General features: G+C 43.1%; 2 protein-coding genes across 2 annotated transcripts in view; one reads left to right on the top strand and one right to left on the bottom strand.

Moving 5' to 3' along the window:
* Positions 1-681: 681 nt before the first annotated feature.
* ccs (copper chaperone for superoxide dismutase) lies at positions 682-9929 on the bottom strand. The gene is made up of 8 exons (XM_080902855.1): positions 9771-9929; positions 9510-9582; positions 7309-7446; positions 6367-6541; positions 5079-5139; positions 4636-4713; positions 4456-4559; positions 682-1894 (listed from the first exon to the last, which is right to left on the bottom strand). The coding sequence occupies exons 1-8, from the start codon at positions 9897-9899 to the stop codon at positions 1735-1737; spliced, it is 918 nt and encodes a 305-aa protein (XP_080758981.1). The 5' UTR covers positions 9900-9929; the 3' UTR covers positions 682-1734.
* A 10742-nt stretch (positions 9930-20671) lies between these two features.
* gal3st3 (galactose-3-O-sulfotransferase 3) overlaps positions 20672-25008 on the top strand; it is a 60840-nt gene continuing 56503 nt past the window's right edge. Inside the window, exon 1 of the mRNA XM_080894439.1 lies at positions 20672-20967. The gene's annotated coding sequence lies outside the window, so the exon portion shown is untranslated. The remainder of the gene's footprint in view (positions 20968-25008) is intronic.

The following is a 25008-nucleotide window of genomic DNA, read 5'->3' as shown; positions in this document are numbered from 1 at the left end:
AGGATTATTGTTTATGTGCGATCCTAATATCGATAGTATCGATATCAACGCCGGTATTGGTAATGGATCGATATTGGCACGATGAGATCGATATTTTTACGTATTATTTGTTGAGTATGTAGCCCACAGAATTGTGTTATGTATTTATTTATTTATTATTAGATAGGTGGTGGTGTGTGTTAGAGGAAAGTGTCCAAAACCCTATTTTATTATTTTATTTATAGCCCATAGCAAATTTAAACAAGACAAGTTGCTTCAGAAACATTTATGTTTCAGGTCGCCAAAACCCACATTCGAAGCATGTGGTAATAGACTATTGTGTATTGTGAAAATCTATGTTTTTAGGTCACTGACGTGTGCAGATTTTGCAGACTGATGATGATTCATCTCATAAAGCATGACACACTGCTCTCTAATACATAAGCTGCCTTTATAGGTTAAAAGTATCGGTATCAGTAATCCTGGCCCTGTATTTACAGTATCACACAGCACTAGTGGTCCCAATTAAAAAGACACACTTATTAACTGATCCGTAGTTGTGTTGATTTATTTAGCTGTAAATCAAACATTTGGATTTGTGATTCCTGCTTTAATATTAGATTAAAAAAATACAGCTGTTTTTGGGTGTCCAGCTATAACAATGAGTCTTCATTCAAAGCCCAGCCACTTCAAACAGAAAGGGACAATGACAGAACATTTACTGGGAAATTCGATAAACTTATTCGAGCATCAGCAGAACAAGACAGATGCTCGATTTGGAGGAAAAAAAAATCAATCCAAAATGTGCCACAGACACAGACAGCGCACCAACATGTGGCTGAGGTATATGCAGGGGCAGCAGTTTGGACAACTTCATGATTCACCCGTCCGACTTTCCTAAAAGATAACAGAGAGGGGGTGTCTGAGATTGTCAGCTGCCCTCTCTGTGTGGCTCAAACGCCCTCTGCAGCAGTGATAAAGGAACACTAACCTCACTCTCCATGTTGGAAAGAAAAACAGCTGAGCACACAATCCTTCAAGGACTCCCTCTGTCACTTTTTAACCCCCCCCCCTCGCCCCCTTTCACTCTGGAAGGAATTTCACTCTCCCTCCTGGGCTCGTTTTAAACTCTCCTGCAGAGTTGATCACAGAGAGAGGGACGGTCTCCCCCTTCATCACAGATTTTTTCTAAATATTTTTAAAATCAAACACACACATCTCAGCGATCCTGGAATTTCAGGATTTGATTTGGTTTTCCAACAACTTTTTGTATATTCTACTTAAAACAAATATCATTACTCGTGACCCACCTATGAGCAATCATAATAATCGTCCGCATCACATCCTCTTTAATTTTTCTACTTAATAAAACTCAAATATGTGGAGATGACAAGTTTTTTAGAGAGGCTTATATAATTACTCACATGTTCCTGCAAGTGGACGGCAACACAGAGAAATTAAATCTGTAGCTGAGAAAACATTTACAGACATCCTGCTGATGAGTTGACATGTTTAAAATGCTCAGAAAAACATTAAACAGCAACTGCAGAGAGCGTTTGATTTGATCACAAAGAGCATTTTCACGAAATTAAGTCCATTCATTGCTGTTTGGTCATCAGTGCAGTAATCTTCAGGACTCTGTCTTCCTCGCGTCAGCACTCGCGCTCCGCCGAGAAACACAATCTGCCTTTCTCTTCGAGACGCTTTTTGTCCCCCTTGTTCAAACTCTCATCAGTGTCCAGAGGTTTGAGAGGTTCACAGGTGTGCCGCCGGTGTCTCCAGGTTGTTCTTGCTCCGACCTTTCCCAGCTATTGGCCGGTCCCTCTCCTCCCACAGCGTGACGCCGTCGCAGGCACAAATCTGTTTGGGATTTTGGAAAAGTCCCGCCGATCGGGCGATGATCCCACAGGCCAGCCTGCACAGGGGAAAAAAACAACAAAACAAAAAAGAACAAAGAAATTTAAAATACCTACACTTGACCAATTTAAAGTGCCTGAAATAATAATTTTGATACCAGCGTTACGTCACATTGCATTTTTCATTACTTAAGTTTTGAGATTTTAGTTAATTAATCACAAAAACACTGAGTGCTGTGGTCATGACTGATATCCAGGTGAAAGGATTACTGGCACAGAACTGGGCGATGCCAGCAATCAAACACTAGTCAGTCAGTGAAAACAAACATTTCCTGGTCTTGAACAAAGGTGCAGATGACCTCTGTAACACTGGCAGTCTACAGGAGTTACAGAGGAGTTACCCAGCTATTAAGAGTAGTTCAGAAGCTACAGCAGCCATCGACTAATTAGAAGGCAGGTGATTTGAGCCCAGGCTGCTCCTCTTTACATGCCAAAGTATCCTTGGGCAAAATACTGAAGATACTGACCCCCTAAGTTGCTCTCCGATGCATTCACTGAAGTGTGAATGTTAGATAGAAAGCACTCAGGCGAAAAAAAAGTGCTTGTATGGGTGTGAATGAGCGATGGGGGCACGTTGTATAAAGCTTCGAGTGCTGCAGCAGAGTAGAGCGTTTAACATTAGAGGGCTTTAATAAAACTAGCAGATAGTCTACAGGTGGCCAGGAAATTTACAGCAGTCTGACAAATCTGTTTCTCCTCCTCTCGTTACTAATAACAGAAATAACAGCTCTTATATACACACGTCATTTGGATATGCAAATATTATTTTAGGCACATTGTACGACTCAAAAACTCTATGACCAATGCAGGAGGGACAGGAACCATGTTTGTTGCCTGCCTCGGGTCCTGGAGGCATGCAGGGTCTTGCAGAGAAGGCTGTTTGCAGCGAATCGCCCTCTTGGTGGAACAGATGCCACGCTGCCGTCAGACTCTGTCCTTGAGCACCAGATGGTAATCATGGAGGTGAGGATGGACTCAGCACAGCAGTAATGGTCGGGGCTTTGAAGCAGGCTGGCTCATGACGCGTCTCCACTGAGGTGCTGAAGGTGACTCTGGAGACAGGAGGATGTGGTGCTTCGGCGTGGATGGAGACAGGTGGTGTAGTCCAGCTGCTTTGTGGGGTTTCTCTCTCTCTCTCTCACAGGTATGTAGAGAGGTGTTGCAGTCATAGAGGAGTGGTTTGTGGGGGTGGGTGGAGTCTGAATGTTGATTTGTTGACAAGTGGGCCTGAACAGGGAATGAGGTGACAGTGGAGCTCACCAGGAGTGGGACAAGTGTGGAAAAACCCATCAAAGATACAAAAGTACAGCTTGAGCAGCACAGGGAGTGGCTGTAGTGAACGCTTTTCATTGTTCAGATGAAACAGCAACAGACTGGCTGCACCACATATTTTTGATACTGCACCCATCTGACAACAGACGCTCTCTGGAGGTAGACGGATAGCCTGGAGCTCTCCACGGACTACCAACGTACTCCTGCTTTGAACCAACACTTCCTCATTAGCTTAGCTTTGATCCAGAGCTTGTCAAAAATCTGTTTTTGTTAGAACGAATATTTGCTAAAAAAAAAAAAAGATTTGTATCATGACTTCATTCACTAATTTGTGTTTCAGCTCTGGCAGGCAGAGGATGGAAAACTATGTGAAGATGCTGGGATGAAAACGCGCAGCTCCCAGTCTGAGGCTGTGGTTCTCAGCCAGTGGAGTTAGGAGGGCCCGCTCTGAGTTGGGATGAGTTACTGTCAGCAGTGGAGAAGTTCCAAGTCACATCTGTAGGAACATGGATGCTCTACTGGTCTGCTGTGAGGAAGAGGGAGCCAAGCGTGAAAGCGAAGCTACTTTATTTACTTATCGCCGGATCTACATTCCTACCCTCACCTGAGGCTATGAGTTGTGATTAATCAACGGATATGAGATTCTTCCAAAGGATGTCAAGGATCTCCTTTAGAGACGGGTAGAGAGGCTGCGAGCCCACATTGAAAGGAGACAGCTGAGGTGGTTTGGTTTGACTAGGATGCCTCCTGGATGCTTCCTAGGTGAGGAGTTTTAGGCAATGTGGGAGAAAGCCCAGATCAAACTGAGAGATTATATCTCTCATTTGGCTTGGCGATGCCTCAGGGTCCTCCTAGTAGAGCTGGAGGGAGTTGCTGGGGAGATGGAGGTCTCGGAGCCATCTCTGCTTAGATAGTTTCCCCGTGACCAGAACACATAGGTGGTGGAAACAGGTTGGATGGATGATTCTGGAGATTTTTTGCTCAAACTGTCGTAAAATGTGAGCAAAATTAGCACAAATCTTTTTAATGCTAACTGGTTACTTTGTTTTTCAGCAATAATGCTAATGTATTGCTGATGTTCCAACAGTATAGTGAGCACGAAATATTTATTTTCTTCACATTTTACAAAGTAAATAATTTACTTGTTGTCGAAGACTTGGCTTCAATGGTGGGTGATGAAAACGGCCGATAACTGCTGTTTTGTGATGTAAAGCAAAGTGAATCCATGAATGAACTGGAAACCAGCCTGAAGCTACGCATGTTTAACACAAACCACCTTCACACCCACCTTTCTCCAGAGTTCCCAGTCTGTTTGGAGAGAGGGTGACCTCCTCGACCCAGGTCGTCCTCACCTGCGTCCACAACCAGTGATCGACCAATCACATCCCACACCTGGAGGCAAACAGACCAAGGCACGCTGTTCAGCTCCTGTGGCTAAGTACGAGTGCCAAATATAACTCTGTGTTACCTTAAGCTGACCGTCCTCCAGTCTAAATGAGGCTCTCCCGTCTGGTCCAGCGATGACATTTCCCAGATCGCCGACATGCTGTGTACAAAACAGTACCTGTGAAAACTTAACTGTACGTCAAGTGGTTCAGTGAAGTATAAAACTATTAAAAAATAAGGAGTTAACAGCAAGGCAGAGTTACAACTCTTTCACACACTTCATTTAAAATTTAGCACCTGGAGCAGAAGAGCCCAAAACGGCTCCTCTGGGACGTGTTTGGCAATCTGAGCGGGTTATCGCATCTCGCATTTGGCCTCCGCTGACATTTTAATACAAGCCAGAAGGAGGTACAGTCTGAATTTATGACACAAGGATCCTAGCACTGCTGATCGCTCTACTTATGAAAATGAATGACTTTATGGAGAGGTTATTTTAGAGCGAGCTAAAGAAGTAATTTATCGTACCCTGTCGGAGTCCTCTGGACCGCCGTGTTGTCTCCCAAAGGGGTTATAGTGCTCTCCACAACTGCAGAAAAAGGAGAGCTGTTGATTTCAGAGGTCAGACTGGTTCAAGTTGATAAGACGGCAACAGTTACTAAAATAGTAAAAGTAACAAAGAACGGGGACCGAGGAGGAAAACAATGGCAACATTTTATTTGTTTCCATCGGTTAGCTTTACATTACACGAACACATGGCAATTAACATGTAACACACCAGCACAAGCATAAATGCCAGCATGTCCGCCACTTGTAACGCAGGTTACATCGTGGGCTCCATAAAGATCCTCTACAGAAGCCTAAATCAGGCCTGAGTCACTATAACTGGACGAGAGAAGATCAGAAGAACGTCGCCTGGTCTGATCGGCTCTGAAGGAAAAAGGGAGTCTAGGTGTACCTAATGAAATGTCTGGTGAGTGTATAAGGCAGAAAGTAATGAAAACAGGTAGAGGTGTGAGGGACTTGATGATGGATGGATCTGTCCCTCAGTTTTCTCATTTGTGAGTTTGATGACAAAGACTTCACACGAGCGTATTTTACTCCCCCTGATGTCCGATACGTTTTACATCTCTGCAGGACGGCGTCAACAAAGAATAAAAATGCTAAAGCTACACGCCTGTGAGCAACAGTTAACGCCGCCCGTCAATATGCGCTCGGTTAATTGAATTACTGAGCCTAAACTGACAAGTGGAAGCTTAAAATGACACACTGTCCCATTAACACGCTAAATCAGCGGGATTTCAGATGAACTCCGCTAAAGCCCTGTTTTTAATTAAAACCATAATTACATTACACAATAATTTCATCTCTCGCTGCCGTCTTCTCCGAGGCAATAAGAGCTGAGGCTCATGGGTACAACAGTATACAATGTCTCTCAGAGACACAGATGAGATAATTAAAACTGACAGCTGTAACATAAGCCCGTACGTATGCGTGGGAGTTTTGAAGGTCATCGCTTGCCTCGGTACCACAAACCCCGTTTTTTGTTCTTTCACATCACAGGTCAGACCACACAGATTTTTCTTTGCGGGAAAAGAAACCAAACCGCAGAGAAAAGCTAAAAGTTTACAAACTCGTCAACCGATTCGGACCAGAGTAAACGAACTATGGGTGTGAAAAGGCCCGAGACTCATAACCATGACTCTTTCCAGGTTTGAGCTTAGGAAAAGTGTAAATCACCGATGATTCCCCATCTCCTTCACACTCTACACGATGCTGATGAGCTGATGAAACTGGTATGAAACACTGGTCTAACCTGAGGCAGTCCAGTGTGAGGTCTCCCAGCGTGTGAACGTGGAGACCGTGGGGTCCGGGCTCCAACCCGTCAATGGTCCCGTCAATCAGGCAGCGTTCCTCGGACAGCTGCAGGAAACGCACCACCCCCTGAATCGATCCGGCACCGGCTAACATGGCCACCGCTGCACCCAGATCTGCCACGGAAAAACAGAGAGGGTGAAGCACTTACTTGTGTTGGGGTAGGGCTGTGATCAGACTGCTTCACATTAGATTTCATCTGTAGGGAGCTGTGAGCTCAACATAAAATGAACCAGTTTAAAGCTACAGGGAGAGGCAGACTGTGGTAGGCTGTGGGGCTGAGTGCCTATCTTATAGTGCTGTGCTTCACAGATTAAGTAAGGATGGAAGACAAGGCTCGGAGGTCTCCGGTGTAGTCAGGATGATCTTTGTGTTCACACTTTAAAGCAGATCAGCTGATATTTAGTCCATGTTTAAATCATAAACTGCCCTCAGTGCATGCAATCACACGGTTACTGACCTGTGATTGGATCAGCAGAATGTATCTGACTGAGACTTGCTACCACAAACAGAGGTTCAACTAATGAAACTCCATTTTGGCTGTTTTATGAGGCATCTTTGTTTAGCAGGAAGTCCGATAAATCAACTCAAAGTTACCACACTGTACCGCGCTGAATATCTGCAAGGAATGGCCCAAATACCTGGCTAAATATTATCTGCATTCACTCGGTTTTTAATTCATCAAAATAAGTGGGAACTACAATTTTCAAATATTACATTTAATCAGCTGTATTTTGCCTGCACGGTCTACAGTTTGGTACATGGACTCTTGCACTCTTCCCAAGATTAAACAGGACTATAAATCCGACTCAGCTGTGGTACTGGAAAGCTTCTGATACCTCCAGCGCAGGCACGTGCAGCTCCTGCTGCCGTTCCTCCTCACCTTGCTCTGATCCGCCGATGCCCTTCAGCACGGCCCTCCGTCCGGTGCTCTCTATCAGGGCCTGCAGTTCTGCACTGGTCAGAGCAGATTCCACCAGCACCTGCTCCTGACCGACATCAATACTGACCGAGTTCACGCCTGCAAACATACCAAAACCATCATCAGACAGACAGACGGAGAATAACACGAATGCAGACAGCTGAGGAGAACGTTCAGCGATGCGAATAATCTAAAAACAGAAACAGTTTGCCTAGGATTTATCTGATTTTCATTTTCTTAGATTTACTGCTTTACACTGATCTATATCAATGAAAATCTACCCTCATTAGGTACACTTATTCAACGACCTCCACAGTCACCAGCTCTCTGTCTAATCGAGCACCTTTGTGATGTGGTGGAGGAGGAGATTCAAATCGTGGATGTGTGATGCTGTCATGTGGACCAAAATCTCTGAGGAATGTTTCTAGTACCTTGTTGTGTCACAAAGAATTAAAGCAGTTCTGGAAATAAATTGGTCCAACCTGGTACTAGCAAGGTTTTATTTTTTTATTGGGTTGTGTCTACATTTTCTTGTTTATATCTGTATAATATGTAGTCTATAGCTGGTTTGTTATTGTGAAAATGTTAAAGCTTTATTGTTTTCTAATAACATCCAACACTTGCTGGAGACAGAACCATGAATGTTATTTCCTGATAAGAGTTTTATTAGTTGTGGTGAGATTAGTGGCTGTTGTTTTTCTCTCTTCAAAGTTATGTTGTTGTTTCAGCGGCTCCCTTAAGGAGTCGCCACAGCAGACCATCTGCTTCCATCGCACCCAGCATTAACATCCACCTCTATCACACCAACACCTGCGTGTATCTTCACTGCATCCATGATCACCTCTGTGATCTTCCTCTTTTCCTTCAACATCCTTTGTCCATTATATCCACTATCCCTCCTCTGCACATAGGGCTGTTCGATATAACGATATATATCGGATGATGATATAAAACGTCTATGTTTCATTTTACGCTATCGTTTGTTTCGTGGTGTCGCAAAATAAACTGTTTACAACAATATTTTTTCATTGTTTTGATGGACACTGTAGTGGCTATATTAATTTCTTAAAGTTCCCTCTTTCTCTTATATTTAATATAACCACACTACAGACGGACAAGCACCTGGTTTTATGCATTGTGTTTAGGAAAAACAAGGTAACAGCATCGCGTGTCCGCTTGTTTATGTTCCACATAAACCTTTCACAATAAAGCTCAAGATCCTGTTGAGACTTTTCAGAATAAACTGAATCACGTGAAAGAGCAGATTATTTACGGATGAGAAGTAAAAAAGAGCCGCCAGGTGCTAAAAAATAAACCTTAGACTCAAACATTAGAACAGGCTTTCCCCCGCAGCACGCTGCGTAATGAATGCTTACAAAGAAAACTGCGGCATTTACAACTTATGTCTAAAAATGTAGAGTTTCATGCATTGGTTAGAACACTCGACTCCAGCTACATGACGCGGAGCTGGAAACACTTCCCGCAAGTCAAGCTGCCCAGATTCACAGAATTTACAGAAAATGTTACATTTTTGTGATTTATATCGTTATCGGCCGATAGAATTCTTATATCGGGATATGAGAGTTTGGTCATATCGCACAGCCCTATCTGCACATGTCCAAACCATCTCAGCCTCGTCTTCCAGCCTTTGTCACCAAACTGCCAAACCTTCAGCTTTCCCTCTGATGGACTCATTACTAATTCTGTCCATTCTGGTCACTCAGTATGAAATACCATCATCTCCAAATCACAAATGAAATAATTTTTTCTTATAAGGTTGTGGATTGCCAGGTGCTCAATATGGTTTGACTCACTTAACAGGAAACAGGATGCTTCATATGTGTTGCATTATACACTTGCCTGCACTGATGGAAGTGCCTAAGCATTCAGTTAAGATGAAGCAGCTGAAATGACACCGTCTCTACTATATGCTCCCTTAGAGTTCAGTGGGCGCTGCAGAAAAATGCAGGATCTTTCTGGAAACATCACTTGTTGCTTAGTGTAATGAGTTTACTTTAATATTGAAATGCAAAATCATGCTAACCAGCGTCTGTACTGCACTTTTAAGTGCGTAGGATGCAGAAAACTTCAGCAGTCCCTGTTTGTAGGAAAGTAAACAATGCAGCGGGGGTCAGCAGCTCTTTCTACATGTGCTTGCTCACCTGGTTTGCCCTCCAGAGCTGCTCTGACTTTCTCCCCGCAGCTTTCACACGTCATCTGCACCGCAAACTCCAGCTGTGGAGGACAGAGCGGACATTAAAACAGCTGGAGCCACCTGACAAGTGCACAGCAAACTGCGTAGGACGGCGACGCCGCGGTAAAGCGGCTTCAGCTCGCAAACTCATGTTTAACGCAAAAACGTAAAATAACGTCACCACACAACAAAAAAACGTGTTTACAGAGGGTAAAATGTGCTGACAAACCTTTGTGGGCCTCTGACAGTCCATGTTGTTAGAGCAGTGCGCCGCCTGGGCAATAAACGCTGAATTAAACAGAAAACTTCCCACTTTTCGAGAAACGGAAATACAATGTTTGCTAATGGGCGCCGCCATGTTTGTGAGGTCAGAGTGACGTTCCGCCCGTTGCCGCCGTCAAGTGTCCACGAGCTGGTACTGCAGCCTCCTGTTTTATACGAAGAACACTTCAGAGGAGAAGTGTTTGGCTTTACTAAGAGAGCGCTAAGTGATGTTATTCTTTAATTAAATCCTCGGAAAATAAAATAAATATTTAGCGTAACAAAAAATGTTTCACTCAAATCTAGTTAAAGTACGCTGCTTAAATATAAACAGTAAAAGCTACTTTTCAGAGTCTTACCCAAATTATATACATAGACATATTTTAATGTTGTAGTATATTAATGTAGAGCACATAATCAATCTAATCAAATCTATGTACACTGATCACATGCACATAATCCAATTATTATCAATTAATTATCTGAAACTATTTAAAAACTGTACTTGTAATTATATCATTATATAACCACTTACTTTACACCAGTTAATTGGTATAATAATGTAATAATAAAACCAGCATCGGAATCTGAAACTTCTTAAAAGATTATATACAGGAAATGTCGGTTATCAAAACCGATTTATTTAGATTTTATAAGAGATGAAGCAATGATGTGACTGCACGTAATACACAACTTAGCAAAAATATATATCTTTATATTCTATTTTAGCTTTAGACACTGTGTTTTTCACAACACTTATTATTTGCTCCTAAACACAAAAATTGCTCGTCCCTGGGTGGGCTCGAACCACCAACCTTTCGGTTAACAGCCGAACGCGCTAACCGATTGCGCCACAGAGACTGTTGCAGCCAAAAAGACGGGGGAAACCACATTTCTTGTCTTCTCATGGTTTCGATTATGTCACTGGTGTGTAGGGCTGGGTATCGTCGCTTATCAGCTGCTGGATGGTTGCTGAAATAGTTTTGTGAGCTGTAACCTGGGATTCTGGCGTTTTTGGCTAAATACATTTATATTGATACATTTATAAATGTATTTTTAAATTTATATATTTAATGAAACGATATCGCTAAGTCTAGCAAAAAAAGAAGAAGCTTGTTGTTACTTTTAAGTAAGCAATGATGTCAAGGTTACCGCTGAGTATAAAGCAAAATTGACATTAGGCGTGTGTTCTGTGCTTTATGCTCAAAAGTACAAAAAGCGGTCGTCCCTGGGTGGGCTCGAACCACCAACCTTTCGGTTAACAGCCGAACGCGCTAACCGATTGCGCCACAGAGACTGACGGTGCACGACAGCCGGGGGTTTCTCCACCAGTGTTCTCGCGCTACGTTGCCGGTCAGTGTGCATTTGCAGACAAACGAACACCATGTTCAGGCCTCCAGAACAAAAGGCGGAAGCATATGAAGAAGAGCTTTGAATGTCCTTCAAGAAGCCTGGAGAACTATTCCCAAAGGCTACTTACAGAAATGACTACAAAGCTGCCTAAGAGAGTTCAGACTGAGTTGGAAAATACATGTGGACTTTCAAGGTTGTTAGAAGCTTGGTAAATAAACTGTCAATCAATGGACTTATGGCCAATTTCCCTATTAAAACATAAGGAAATGATGGGCGAACAGTACTGTATGCAAATGCTGTACTGTGCACCCCTGTTTATAGTGTGTTACACTGAAATGTTTACTAATTGTTAATATCAATAGACAGAATGGTGACATAAAAATGTTGAATGCTTGAAATTGATTTGAGCTACAATTACAGTTTAAATAACTACACAGGATTAACAAAGTCAAGATATCCTGTGGTGTTTATGCAAAAATTCAATACTGGCTTAAACTGCCGGCTCTCTGGATTGATCTGGCAAAACGATTTTTAAAGGATGGCTTCTCCTGTGGGATTTGTCACATTTAAACCATTACATCCATCAAATTCATTTAAGCTGATTTTCATTCCTTACTGAACTAATAAAAAAAAATCCTATAGCCACAGTGAGTCTGAATTATCAGACAATGTATTAATGTGGTAATGAGAGGAGAGCACACTGAAACAGTCAAGGAACATCATGAAGATATTCAGACTGTGGAAGGACAGGAACAGCTGGCAGCAGAAGATATACGATTAGAGTTACCCTCTGCTTACTGGTCCTCCAGTTCAGTTTTACAGGCTGTATCGATTATTGCGGATTAACCCTTTAAAGCCCGAACCATTAAATAGTTGAGAGTTTATTTAACCTTCTGACAATGAAAATCTATATTCTTTGTATCATATTTGCTCCTTTTTTGGAGCAAATATGTTTAAAATGTACTGTGCAATTTATTTTGGTTTTTAGTGGGGAAATAAAACCCACACGGATGATGTGTTCTCAAAAACTCACAGAAACTGTCAAATACGATACACTATGCATTAAAGCACTACATACGGCACAGGAGAGATCACCTCGAAACTATATGCCCTGTTCCCAGATTTTTGGAGGTTCATGAGGAGGCCATCGCCTGCTGGTGTTTCTGCTGTTTCAACCACTTCAGTGGTCACAGGTGTATAAAACCAAACACCGAGGCATGCAGACAAACATTAGAGAAAGAACGGCACGCTCAGGAGCTCAGTGTACTCCGTGAAATTTCCTTACTACTAAATATTCCACAGTCAGCTGTTTTGTGGTATATAACAAAGTGAAACTGGTGTAGAGCAGCGGAGACGACCAATCACGTTTCTACATCTGGTGATGTGATTGACGAGTCTGACAGTTGCCGGGGGAACAGTCCTTGTCTGACTGCATTGTGCCAAGTGTAATGTTTGGTGAATGGGTAATCGTCTTGCAGGGTTGATCAAAACTGGTCAAAAGTCCCCATAAACACCCCTAAACCTTGTAGAAAGACTTCCCAGAAGAGCTGAAGCTGTTATACCTGCAAACAGTGGGCTGACATTATATTAAACCCTACGGATTAAGAATGACAGGTCACTTTAATTGATATATGTGCGAATGCAGACGAGTGAATACTTTTGGCAATATAGTGCATGGCTCTCTGTAATACTTTTGATAGCATAGGCGAGCCATGGGGACATGGGATGATGTCAGAAAATCTGGGTCACAAGTCTAAAATAAAAGCTATGAAAATGAAACCTTCTCCAACTAAATTTGGGCGTGTAAGTATAGAGAGTGACACACATTCGCCACTGCGGACGTAGGCTCGTGCGCGCGGTGTGTCGATCCCAAAACAGGACGATCATTGTGTCAAAACAACACAGAGAGGCCGATGTCTTACACAGAAGAAAGCCGAGCGGCAGCTCAGCGAGAACACAGCGTCTTCTGTATCGGGTGCCTCGCTGGCTTTGACCTTTGACCCCGTGCCGAGTAATATGACCATATCCTTTAAGAGGGCCGAGCCAGTGTGCGCCAGGCAGAAAACACAACCGCAGCCATTTATGTGTGTGCCGAGCAGCCTTTTTTCTCACACACACACACTGCCCACACAGCTAATTTATTCAGTAAATGGGAAACTGGTTACAACCTTTGCCCTCATGTTGAGCCGCAGCACTGAGCTCGCCGGTCAAAGGAGTGCCACCTGAGCCCAGGGGAGTGGGTGGTGGTGGTGGTGGGGATTTCATTAACACACACATACAGAAACAGGCACAAGACAGCGAGGAAGCGGCAGGAAACCTAATAACTACTCGAACATCGTCCAGAGCAGATTTAGCGAGAGAGAACAAAGGAGCGAGGTAAGAGGACAGGAGATGGTGAAATTAGTTGGAGGAAAAAAATGTGTCTGCTGGAAGGAGCAAATGAGAAAAAGAAGAGAGAGGAGAGAAGGCAAAGCAAATGTGAGAAGGCAGCAGTGGGAAAAATAAGAAAGATGACAAAGAGGAGTGTGGGAATGTGTGTGTGAGTGTGTTTGGACGGCAGTGCGAAGCAGTGCTGACAGGATGTGTTGACAGGCCCGTTTGGAACAGTAGAGGTTTTATCTGTGCTAATAAATGAGGCCCTATATCCCATCCTACACGGGCCTATTAAAAACTGACCTGGAGTCTGTTGTACTTTCTTATTAAATATTTCAAGTGGGTGAAGCAGCTCCCGTTTCATTGATTACCGCAAAGCAAGCAAATCTTTATTTTTAGAGCCAGGGAGAAACGGAGAGGTAGAGAGGACTCGCACACAGCAACCAACTCATGCGTTTAAATCTAACAATGAGTACAAAGACAGAGGTAATCAAAGGCTGGGGAGAAAGGAAATGCTTCGGCCTCCGTGGCGAGCGGCACAGTTTTTACAGCTCACACCATTCGTCATAATAGGGCGTATTAAGGCACTCACAAGGATGTTGTTATTATGTTTTTTTAAGTACACAAATAAAATTAATGTGTAACGAATTCAGTTTGGTTTATTATAGTTTATATATAACTAATTGAGAACAAGCGTCATTGCAAAGTAATTTACCGACAAAGAACCCACTTTATTAAAGAGCTAGTTCCAATACTCTGGTTAATTGTTATCCAGTAGGGAGGTAGGAACAACTCCTGAAACCTCCAGCAGGAGCAGAAGCAGGGAGGTGCAGCTATCTGCTGGAACTGGACATTCTCATGTAACTCTCAGCTGGTTAAAGCCCATAGCATAGTTGCTCCACAGTGTGGTGGGTTACCCCACACAAGCAAAAATCCCTGCCTCGACTTTTCCCAGGAGGAGACACACGAGCGTGAACGTGCATCCAATTCTAAAAGTGTGCACGAGACACTAAGAGGCTTCACCATCAGTTTTGCTGGTTGGACAGACTTTAGTTCATTGCCACCAGGGCGGCGGGGTCCAGCTGTCACAGAGTGACAACACATACCCTGGACAGGTTGCCAGTTCACCACGGGGTGAGAAGAACTGGCAACGCATACGACATGCTTCCACAAGAGCTTCTTTCCAACAAAAGTCAGACTGTTGGTGAAAAAACCCCTAAAATACAGACAAAATCTACTTCATCCAGGAGTGCAATGCATATCTTTTCATACTTGTCCTTTAAGTGCAGTATGGGAATTAATGTTTCATAATTGAAATTACTTGAAATTGTGTCCCCTTACTTTACCTCACTGTGCACTTTGTTTTGTATTTGTATATAAATATAAATTTATTTGGCTTTGACTCTAAGCTCTGCGCATCAGCTTTGCTTTGTATGCAGACCCAGTGCATGTGAACAAATGGCAGATAAGAGGCGTTATCACTATCTTATTTTTATCTTTTGAAACCACCAAAGAAAATCTACACTGCATAACATTTTGACAAGAACATGTCTCCTCAGTGCAGAAAGAATCCTCCAGGAAGCTCAGATATAATAGAATTGTTTATTATCTTAATACAAATAAGAACCAGGGGCTACATGTCTTTGCAGGTTTAGTTTAGACTGTGTACAGCAGGTGAACAGTATGTGAAAGTTACATCCTTAAGAAATAGGAGGAGAAACAAAATAGTCCAGCCAATCCATCGACTGTTCACTGAAGCCTCATCAGACATGGTCTCAGTGGAAGGGTGGCTGTCAAGAAGGCGTTCTTAAGGAAGGGAAACAGCGAGAACAGGCTGAGGTGTGCCAAATTACACAAGAACTGGATTGAAAATCAATGTCAGTAGTCTGGAGAACTATTCCTGAAGAGCACTTAGAGAAAAAGAGTTCACACTGCATTAAAGAATAAAGGTTTGCATTTCAAATATTGACTTTTAAGCTCACCAGAGTTGTACATTCTCCGTTTTCACCTACATATTTCCTGTATGTTTGCTCATGTTTTGTTTTAATAAACCACTTCACGAATTTCTTGGTGAAATATAAAGAAATGAGGGCTTGATACTTTTGCACAGTACTTTAAATATTCAGTTTATTCTTCCAGAGATAAGGTGCTTTCTAATCTTCCGCCAGCAGCTGAGCTTTCTGACCCTCCTGTGGCTGCAGACACAAGTAAAATTAATATATATATACAGATGCCGCAGAAACACTTGAAGGCCACCAACAGAATCCATTCATCATATTGCACAGTCGAACAGGCTCGACCCACTGGGACTCCTTTAAAAAAGTTCTTTTTTAAACATCCTTATTGGTGTACAGTGAGATTTTAGAGGTTTTGCGGAAAACAGCAGCTTCTGCCAAGGGAAAGAAAGCCGTTACAGTCAGCAACAAGCTGCAAGAGGAAAGCCAGTGAGAGGTCCAGGCCTTCTTTATTGCAGTCAAATAAATAGGATTCATTACCGTGTTGAAAACGATGCTGGGATACTGCCCGACATGCTTCAGTGTGCATGTTTCATGTTATTTGCAAATGTTTACATTTAATTTGTCAACCCTGGCTTCCTGTGTGCATGACATATCTTTAATGGCACAGAGAGCTGGGTTCACAGACACCGATTTCCAGAAGTGTCTGTGAGGCCATGCAGTGATTTGCATGAAAGAATCACGCCTGCTTTTAATATAGTGTGTTCTATGGGCATGAAGGTCACAGACATATAAAACATGTTACTGGAACATATAGCAGCCTCATTGACTGCTTTATGTTTTTACAAGAGTCAAAGAGTTCTTATGGAATAGGGGTTGTATTTGCATACTGGTCAATGTAATCAGTGTAGTAATAACAACAGATCTCACATTTCCAGTTCAGGTGGACTGGAAATTACATACTCATCGCTGTTTCATTTTCACTTAGTGTTGTTTACCAGGTGATATCTGTTTTGAGTGCTATCCAACACCCATATAGTTTTATGTCAGCTGCTTCAGAGCAATCATCTCAAGACTTGTGTTGAACCGCTGTAGGTGTACACTGCAAAAACTCAAACTCTTTACCAAGTATATTTGTCTTATTTCTAGTCAAAACATCTCATTACACTTAAAATAAGACAAAAGCAGCTACAAAGCAACATTTCAAGACAGTGAATCTTGAAACTACAGACAAACTAGATAATTTTCACTTGTTTCATTGGCAGATTTTTTTCACTTAATATTTTGACTTGAAATTAGACAAATACACTTGGTAAGATTTTGAGTTTTTGCAGTGTAGTTTTTATTCTTCTGAATCTAACCAAATCGTTTATTGCTGTAACCTGTCAAAAAGCTGAAATCATGGCTGGTAAGCACACCACAAACACATATTATATACCAGCAACATTGTCCACAACATCACAACCTTGACTTATTTAGCCCGACAGCAGGAGCGTGGTGGGTCTTGTTAGTAGCGTGAGGGACCCTGAACAGGTCAAAGTAACGTCACGCACCATCCAGAGTGCCCTCCATGTCTGCTGATTGCACCCTGACAGCTCGAATGGAAGATGAAGTGAGGCGTGTCCGGGGATCTCTGCAAGCGGGCAGAGATTGTAAATAATTTAAAAATAAAGTACATGGTGCATGACTCTGTCCTGCCTCAGTTCTTTTCAATCTTTTGTGCCATTCATGGTGTGGAACACGATGGACATTTGCTTTGGTTCTGAAGTACTAAATATTGATAAAGTCAGGGTTTTTTTTAAGTTTTGTCAGTCCAGGCTGACCTGATTCTTGTCTACACAAATCAATAAAAGTAATTATACGAACAGATAAAATGTTGAATAATACTTTGCTGGTATCTCATTCTTAAGAAGCCTCTTTTGAAGCCTTTTGAATGTAAAAAGTCATTTAACCATTGCAAGTCTTTAATATTTTTAATGCTCAAAAACAACCAGTTGTATCAAAGAAGAAAAAGTCTGTAAAGTTTTAGAAACATCTGTCCCTGCTTCTGAAATCACATCAAGCACAAACCATAAAAAGCTGCAGAGGAACCACAAGAAAGCGTCCAATCAATCAGAAAGCAGCCCATTAAACAATATCCATTCAGCACAGCGGTGTCATGCATTACTGCCGGTCCACAAACAAGCTAAAAACAATGAATTTATAATGCCAGCGGGGTGTTTAACAAGCTTCGGCCAATCTCTGCAGCTCATCACAAACAGGATCAATAGGAAGAAGCGACAGCGTTCCCTAATCAAAGTCTGCACTGTTCCTCACAAGAATAATAACCCGTATGGAGGAGGCAATACGCTGCAAACACAATAACTCATTAATTTATTACACACCCGAGTCCAGATCGTTACTCAGTCTGTCCGTCAGGATTCAGGAAGCATCCTTAACCTCGCCCCAAAAAATAGGAACGTAATACTAATAAAATCAAAGAGCGGTGGGAGTTATTAGGAGGTATAAGCCAGAAAGAGCCCAACTGTCCTTTAAATACACTACAGGTGACTCATTAGTGCACAGGAACACTGTAAGAACAGGATGGAAAATATGACGACTACTAAGTCTGAGACGTGTTTTTGAGTAACGGAGATAAAAAACAAACGTGACTACAAAAGAAGGGAGTGGAAATAAGTTGCAATACACAGTACAGGCAAAATAAATACAAACGAGAATAATAACTCATAAAGAGCCAGTTTAAGGAGGCGGTAATGAGCGTGAGAAAAGAGGATCTATGTTTCTTAGTAAAGAGCGTTTAAAAGTTGACTTCAAATGGCAGGGGAGAGAGAGGCAGGGCGATAAAAATCGACGTGGGTCAGATTGTGAGGGTGTTGTAAACCTCCAGGGCCAACCAGGAAAGAGACGATTAACGGGACTCTGGAGCCAATTAGCACTGCAAGACTCACACGCGACACCATTAAAAAATAAATAAATAAAAGATCTGCTATAAGTACGATGACAATTTTATACCCAATGATTGTATTGGTTTTTTTTAAGAGAAGAGAGAAACAGCACCTCTAACAACAGTGATCCTTGATGCAGCATTAAAGCTTGTTTGGAACAGCACGGCCTGTTTTGTTTTCAAAAATGCTCGTACAGGATTCCAGGATGTCTCAGATTTATTGAGTCTGTTATCGCTCAGACTCTCCAAATGCGATGTATTCATCATTTCTCCCATCCAAAGCTCAAATGTTGGTGCTGAGCCTTTTTATTTCCACTGCTGTAGGATTAACTTTTTAGCAATTACCATTCCAAGCAGGAACGCAATCTGTTCGCGGTTCCTCGCAGACGCCAAAGAGCTAGTCTTTCCGAGTAACAATGAAAACCTACTACGGCAGTTTCTACTATGTCATTTCGAGGTGGAATTAATGGTTCTTTATCTGTTTCTGCAGGTTTTTAGCCACGCACTGTAAAAGATTTTCGATTTGCGTCCAGTTCTCCGATGCGCATAACCCAATCTCAATAAGTATGTAGAATAGAGTAGAATAGTAAAGGGAACCACAGTAGAGTTCACCACAAACAGGAAAAAACATGAAAGAAAACACCTAAGAGACAAGCACAGAGAATGGACTCCTAGCTGAGAGCTGTCATTGTTTCTAACACAACAAAGACGTTCTCTGTGTTACTTCTATGTTCCTGAAAGCAGAGGCTAAGCTGGAGGGCCGACAGCTCCATCCACATACTTTGACACTTCCTCCTGGATCACGGCACGCAGCTCTGTGCCGCTGCCTGTGTGACTGTGTTTTTCTCCCTCCCTGCCTAATGGTCGTGCTGTTAACAGTCTTCTAGCACTGCTTTATCTCAGTACGCTGACTTTCGGATTAGACAAGAACATCACATATTTTTCAAATCGCTCCCTGTTGTACCAAGATTTCTTATTTCATATTTTGGTCTGTTCATTTTATTTCTCTCTTAGGGGTGTGTATTTTTTTTTTGTCCTAGAACAGAAGCAGCATGTATGTTAGACAACCCTGATGAGGATGATTGGAAGAGAACGATTGGATAGATCAAGTTATTCACCCAGCATGGTCACAGAATACAATCAGAACAACGTGTGAAAGTGATAACTCGAGTTTATGTTGCAACTGAGTCATTCTGTAAAAGGACTAGATGTTATAATCCCTGATAATGCGCCTGATAAGATCAAGACAAAAACATGATACCATAGAGCACTCCATCCAGACATAGAAACAAAATAGCAAGAAATGTTTAATGTCAAGGGCCTCTTGGATCAGAAATGTTGGAGGACACTTAAACGTGACAGTGGTCCCACTGCAGCAAAGATTAGTGATTTCCATGACAACTTGATTATCAAGGCTGAGATGATTGGCTTGTTACTCATGATACCAGCAGAAAGTTGAGTCATGTAAACCTGTAAAAACACAAACAAACTTGTGCCCATACCCATATTTATGGTGTTTTGGAATGTCTCCATTAGACATGCTAAAACAAAATATATGACTCAGCTCATTTTGAGAGGGTTGGATGGGAACTGTAATTCACCGAGGGGTGTGTGTGTGCGCGCGCGCGCGTGTGTGTGTGTGTGTGTGTGTGTGTGTGTGGGGGGGGGGGGGGGGGGGTATAAGTGTTGAAATAATGAAAAATAAATCTACTAAATGCTTGCATTCATTGCAATTAGTAACCTCAGTCATACTAAACACCCCTTTGTTATGAAAATGCTGTGAATAATAGATGAGGGAGGCCCCGTTCCTGGGGTTGCCTAAGGCCCGTGAATCACTAAATGCACCCCTGTTGACTGTAGATTTACATACGAGCTCTCTGTGAAGCCCCACTTCAAATTTAAATCAGCCTGCGTGGCATCACAAAAGCTTTTCACAGTGAACGGCAAGAAGCAACTTTACAACAGAGAGCGCGGGGTTAACGGAGCGCCCGGAGCTGGAGATACAATATTCGGGGAAACGTTACATAAGTATTACAATAATTTTCTCGTCACGGTCGAACGACTTTCCGTTAGGATTGTCCATGCGCGTTAATGTGCTCGTGGCGTGTGTGAAGACCATATGTGCTTGCTGTGAGCGCGCGAGCCGCCGCACAGCGTTCTCCGCGCGTCACGAACACACGCGCAGAGAGAGAGAGAGAGAGGGGAGAGAGAGAGAGGCAAACGCCTCTCGTTATGTAGCACGAGGAGTCGCTCGCGAGGACCATCCTCTTGACAGACAGCAGATCTGCAGCCTCACTGACTGCTTCACCTGAACAAGCCCCAAACAGTGCCGAAGAGAGCCAAGAGTGAAGGCGAGCAGGAGGAGCGGGAGGTCCTCCAATAAACCGAACAAATAAATTTAAAATAAAATAACGGAAAAAGAAGAAAGAAGGAGGAGAGGGGACAGGAGGCAGCCGGCTGGCCGGGACACGCAGTCCGCCTGAGGGGAGAAATCACCGCTACCACCGTCACATCACATCACAGCTCCGGAGATAACAAAGGTCGGTAACGGTGTAATAGCAGCATCCCTATCCTTACATGGCGGCGTTAATCCCCGTAGTAGCGCAGCAGTGGACGTGTCTGATGTGCTGTTTAAAAGGGAAAAAGGGGGATCGATGTGTCACAAGCGGACATTTGTAGACGATCATGTTTGTTTCTATTGTGCCAATGTTCCGTTTTTCTCTCTCTGTGATCCTCACCGCTCCTCTGTGGGGACAATTACGCACCGATAGCTGCGCCAAAAGCGGATTTATGGCCACCCCCCCGCGCTGACACGTTTTCCTCAAAAAAAAAAAAAAAAAAAAAAAAAAAAAAAAGGTGTTCAGAGCCAACATGTGTATCATTTGGAAATGAGCCGCGGAGTGATTTCACTCCGGCACGACCCCTCAAAGCTATCCAGGCGTGCTGGTGCTGTTGTCGATCCAGCGGCGGAGAAGAACGAAGTTCTCACATACAAAGAGCTGAAGTGAAGCTGAGTGTTAAAAGCAATGAAGAGTGGACACGGTAACCACCGTCCGTGCTTTTCATGCCGTTTTTAACCTTTTGAAGTTTTCTTTTCTTTTTTCCCTCCCGGTTATCGCGTTCCCGCTAAACTCAGTCGCTGCTCTAACCCGTTTTTCCAGGTTAACAGATTTTTTTTTTCAACTGGTTAGATTTGCTTACATTTTACGCTCTCCAGATGTTGCAGATTTGTCCATTTTTTGAATAGATTAGATCACAGACCTGGCGGAAAAAAGGAATTAACATCGTCTTAAGTGTATACATGTGCATATAGGTGCTGATAGTATCTTCAAATAGCAACGCGAACTATGTTGATGACAAATATTTTCACATTCAGCTTTTTGTTCGAGCAAATTAATGTGCCAGTTAAGCGGGAAGCTGTGTTAAACTGTGTAATAAACTGGTGACAGGTAGCAGGTGTTGATGTTTCCTGCTCATCTCGAGTCTGATGTGTTTCTTTGTGGTTTTAGGAGGAAAATATCAGCTTGTGATTTCATGTCAGTGGACACACAGGTGCCAGTATTTTGCATCGTCATATGAAGATAACTACAACATGTATTTGCATGAACTGGACATGGAAACCTTCTTTTTCCACAGAGGTCTTTATTTTAGTCAAATCATATGGAATACTTGCAAAAAGGCAAAAACCAAAGCTGTAAATGATTTGTATATATATTTGTATATATATATTTGTATAATACCCCTTTTCTCCTCGGCCGGCTGACAGACCAGGAAAAGCACAAGCACAGTAAAACAGACCTGTTGTACTGCATACTTTGTGCATTGCCTCCATCTGGCAACAGAGCTCACTGCACTCAGCGGTGCGAACAGCGCTAGCTGCGCTGGACCATAAACCCAGCTTTAACCTGGAAAACCGGTCTGCTTGTTGACTGGTCGACATTGGGCAGATGCTTTCGTCATCCGCTGCCAGCGACGTGCAGTCAGGATTTTGGAGAACTGCACGATAGCGCGTCCTGTCCGAGCTCAGACACTGTCGGACACATTAGCCTAAAACCAGCTATACACCGAGATGGAATCGGTGTATTTATCGCGATCTTCTCTGCCAGCGCCTCAAAGCTTGTCGGGATGATTGATTTCTCCTGTTCAGTCAGATTAAGAGAGTGTCAACACCTGTGCCGGGAAATTAATTAAACTTCACGCGGAGATTAACCGCGCGGGATTATCAGTGTGAACTCCTTCGTACACCCGGAGGAGAGGAGGGCAACTGTTAATGACAGACTATTTATACCTTTATTGAATCTAGCATGATGGCAGAATGATTCCAGCTGTTGCTGGAGCCTGTTCAATATTTTCCGTAACACAGATTTGCTTCTGTTCCATTAGTTGATTAGTTTGTTGTTGGCTGAAGTTTTTTCAGTCTGCTGCATCACTTACAGAGGTTTGTATTTGCCTTGTTGGAAGGAAATGCGCATTGTTGTCACTGTTGGTTCTTGAAGTGGCTCTTTACACACACACACACACACACACACACACACACACACACACACACACACACACACACACACACACACACACACACACACACACACACACACACACACACACACACACACAAAATGTACTTTGGTTACATGTTAATGGGGTACTTCATTAATCTGACAGCTGACAGAAAATTATGGGCCACACTCAAAGCAAGTCAGTCCCTGCAGAAATCATTTACTTGGGTGTGGGAATAGAATAAAAAAGATTTAAAATAAACATGAAGAGTATCAGAGGAGGTGTCCCTATTTCAGCTCAGTCACTCAGTGAAATAGCTGTCACATCTAATGAATAATTCAAGTCATTTAGTAAGCTTAAAATGGGAAAAAAAAAACATTTGCAGGCTCCAGCTTGTCAAAATAAGAATTTGCCCCCACACCATTTTTTTTATTTGGTGCTTGTTTTTGACTTTTGGTCAGACAAAACAAGACATTTTAAAGCCATCAAATACTCCAGGAAGCTAGAATGGTGTTTCCCCCCTTTTCCCCATCAAGTAAAGCAAATAACCGTGGGACTCCTTTGTAAATGTCTCACAAAACAGAAATAATTCCCACATTTTCTGGGTTTTTGTGTCTTTTTAAGCGGCTTTGACAGCAGGTGGATGGACGGCCCACGTAAAATACTGAGAAATCTCATCAATCCTCATGCCGGTCCACTGCTGCTCCTTTTTGATCCGTGCGTCTACCTGCCTCCCCTCTGTCCGTCTGTCTCTCGCCTCCTCGTCTGTCTTCGGGAAGTAGGTTAGTGAGAAAGGAGGCGAGGTGACTTAATAAACCCCATCTCGCGGCAGGTCATTTACAAGCACGGACCTAAAAAGGTTCCTGACTTTCTTTCTTTCTTTTTTCTTCTCTCTGGTGTGCCCACAAGAAAGGCACAAGACCGAGTGATGAATGTGCACTCTGTTGGGAGAACAGCGATGCAGGGAATAACAATGGAGGCGAGGCGAGGTGGTGTTGATGGAGGGGGCAGGGAGGGATAGAACAGCGACACACTTATGAATAAACGCTCACACACTAACGCGCGGGCCACACCGGCCCTCTACAAAAAAACGCGAAGATAAAGTGCGCTGACTAAGATTCACTTCACGGCTGTGTTAAAGCTCATCACAAAAGTCTTTTTAGATGGAGGGTGCCCTTTAAAGGCTCTGAGAAAGGAGTTTATTTATACTGTAGCAGACTATGATATACTGCTCTGTGTCTGGCTGCTGCACAGTGTCCCTGAAAATGGTCGTTCTTAGGCCCCGAGCCAGAAAAGGAGAAGTCTTTGTTTACTGGTTCCCAGGAGGCGGAAAGAGTCAGACATGCTGGTATGTAGCATAAATTCCTCCAGATGGTGATTTTAGGGTGAGTGGGGTTTTCAGAAAATGCAACAGTATCAGCAAAGCTTTGAAGGAAGGGGACAGTTAAGCATCGCAGAGCTCACACACTTGCACACACAGAGAAAAAAAAGGGGCAGAGAAAATCATACAGGAGGACAGATGGTGAGCGTTGTCTTTTTTTTCTTCTCTGTGCAGTTGGTATTGACAGGGAAGGGCTTTACGGGCACGCAGGTTTCAGGGGTGCAGGAGGATGCGGTGCTCACTCAGGTCTTCTTAATGTGCGTAAGCGGAGGTCATGACTGTGGTTTAAGACCGACTGTGAGCCTGAGTGATTAGAGCGCATGTGATTAAAAATTTACTTGTGGGCATCTCGGCTCACCGCGGAGAACTGAGGGAGTGTGTGTGCTTGCGCTGATTTAGCGATGTGTGGATGTTGGCCTGAGCGAGATTAATGCTCCATGTTAACAAACCTCTTGGTTTGACCCTGGCCAGCTGACACACACACACACACACACACACACACACACACACACACACACACACACACACACACACACACACACACACACACACACACACACACACACACAGACATGTATTCTCTCACGCAGACAGCATCCACTTGATCCCCTGTTAGGTTGATGCTGGCCTTGAGCAACCCTCCTTGCAGAAGCATGCATGCGCACACAGACACGCACAAACAAACATTGAAAACTGGCCAACT

Source organism: Rhamphochromis sp. 'chilingali' (genome assembly GCF_963969265.1).
Source record: "Rhamphochromis sp. 'chilingali' genome assembly, chromosome: 1".
Taxonomy (NCBI): Eukaryota; Metazoa; Chordata; class Actinopteri; order Cichliformes; family Cichlidae; genus Rhamphochromis; species Rhamphochromis sp. 'chilingali'.
The sequence above is the reverse complement of the archived record's forward strand: the minus strand, read 5'-3'. Positions and strand labels throughout refer to the sequence as shown.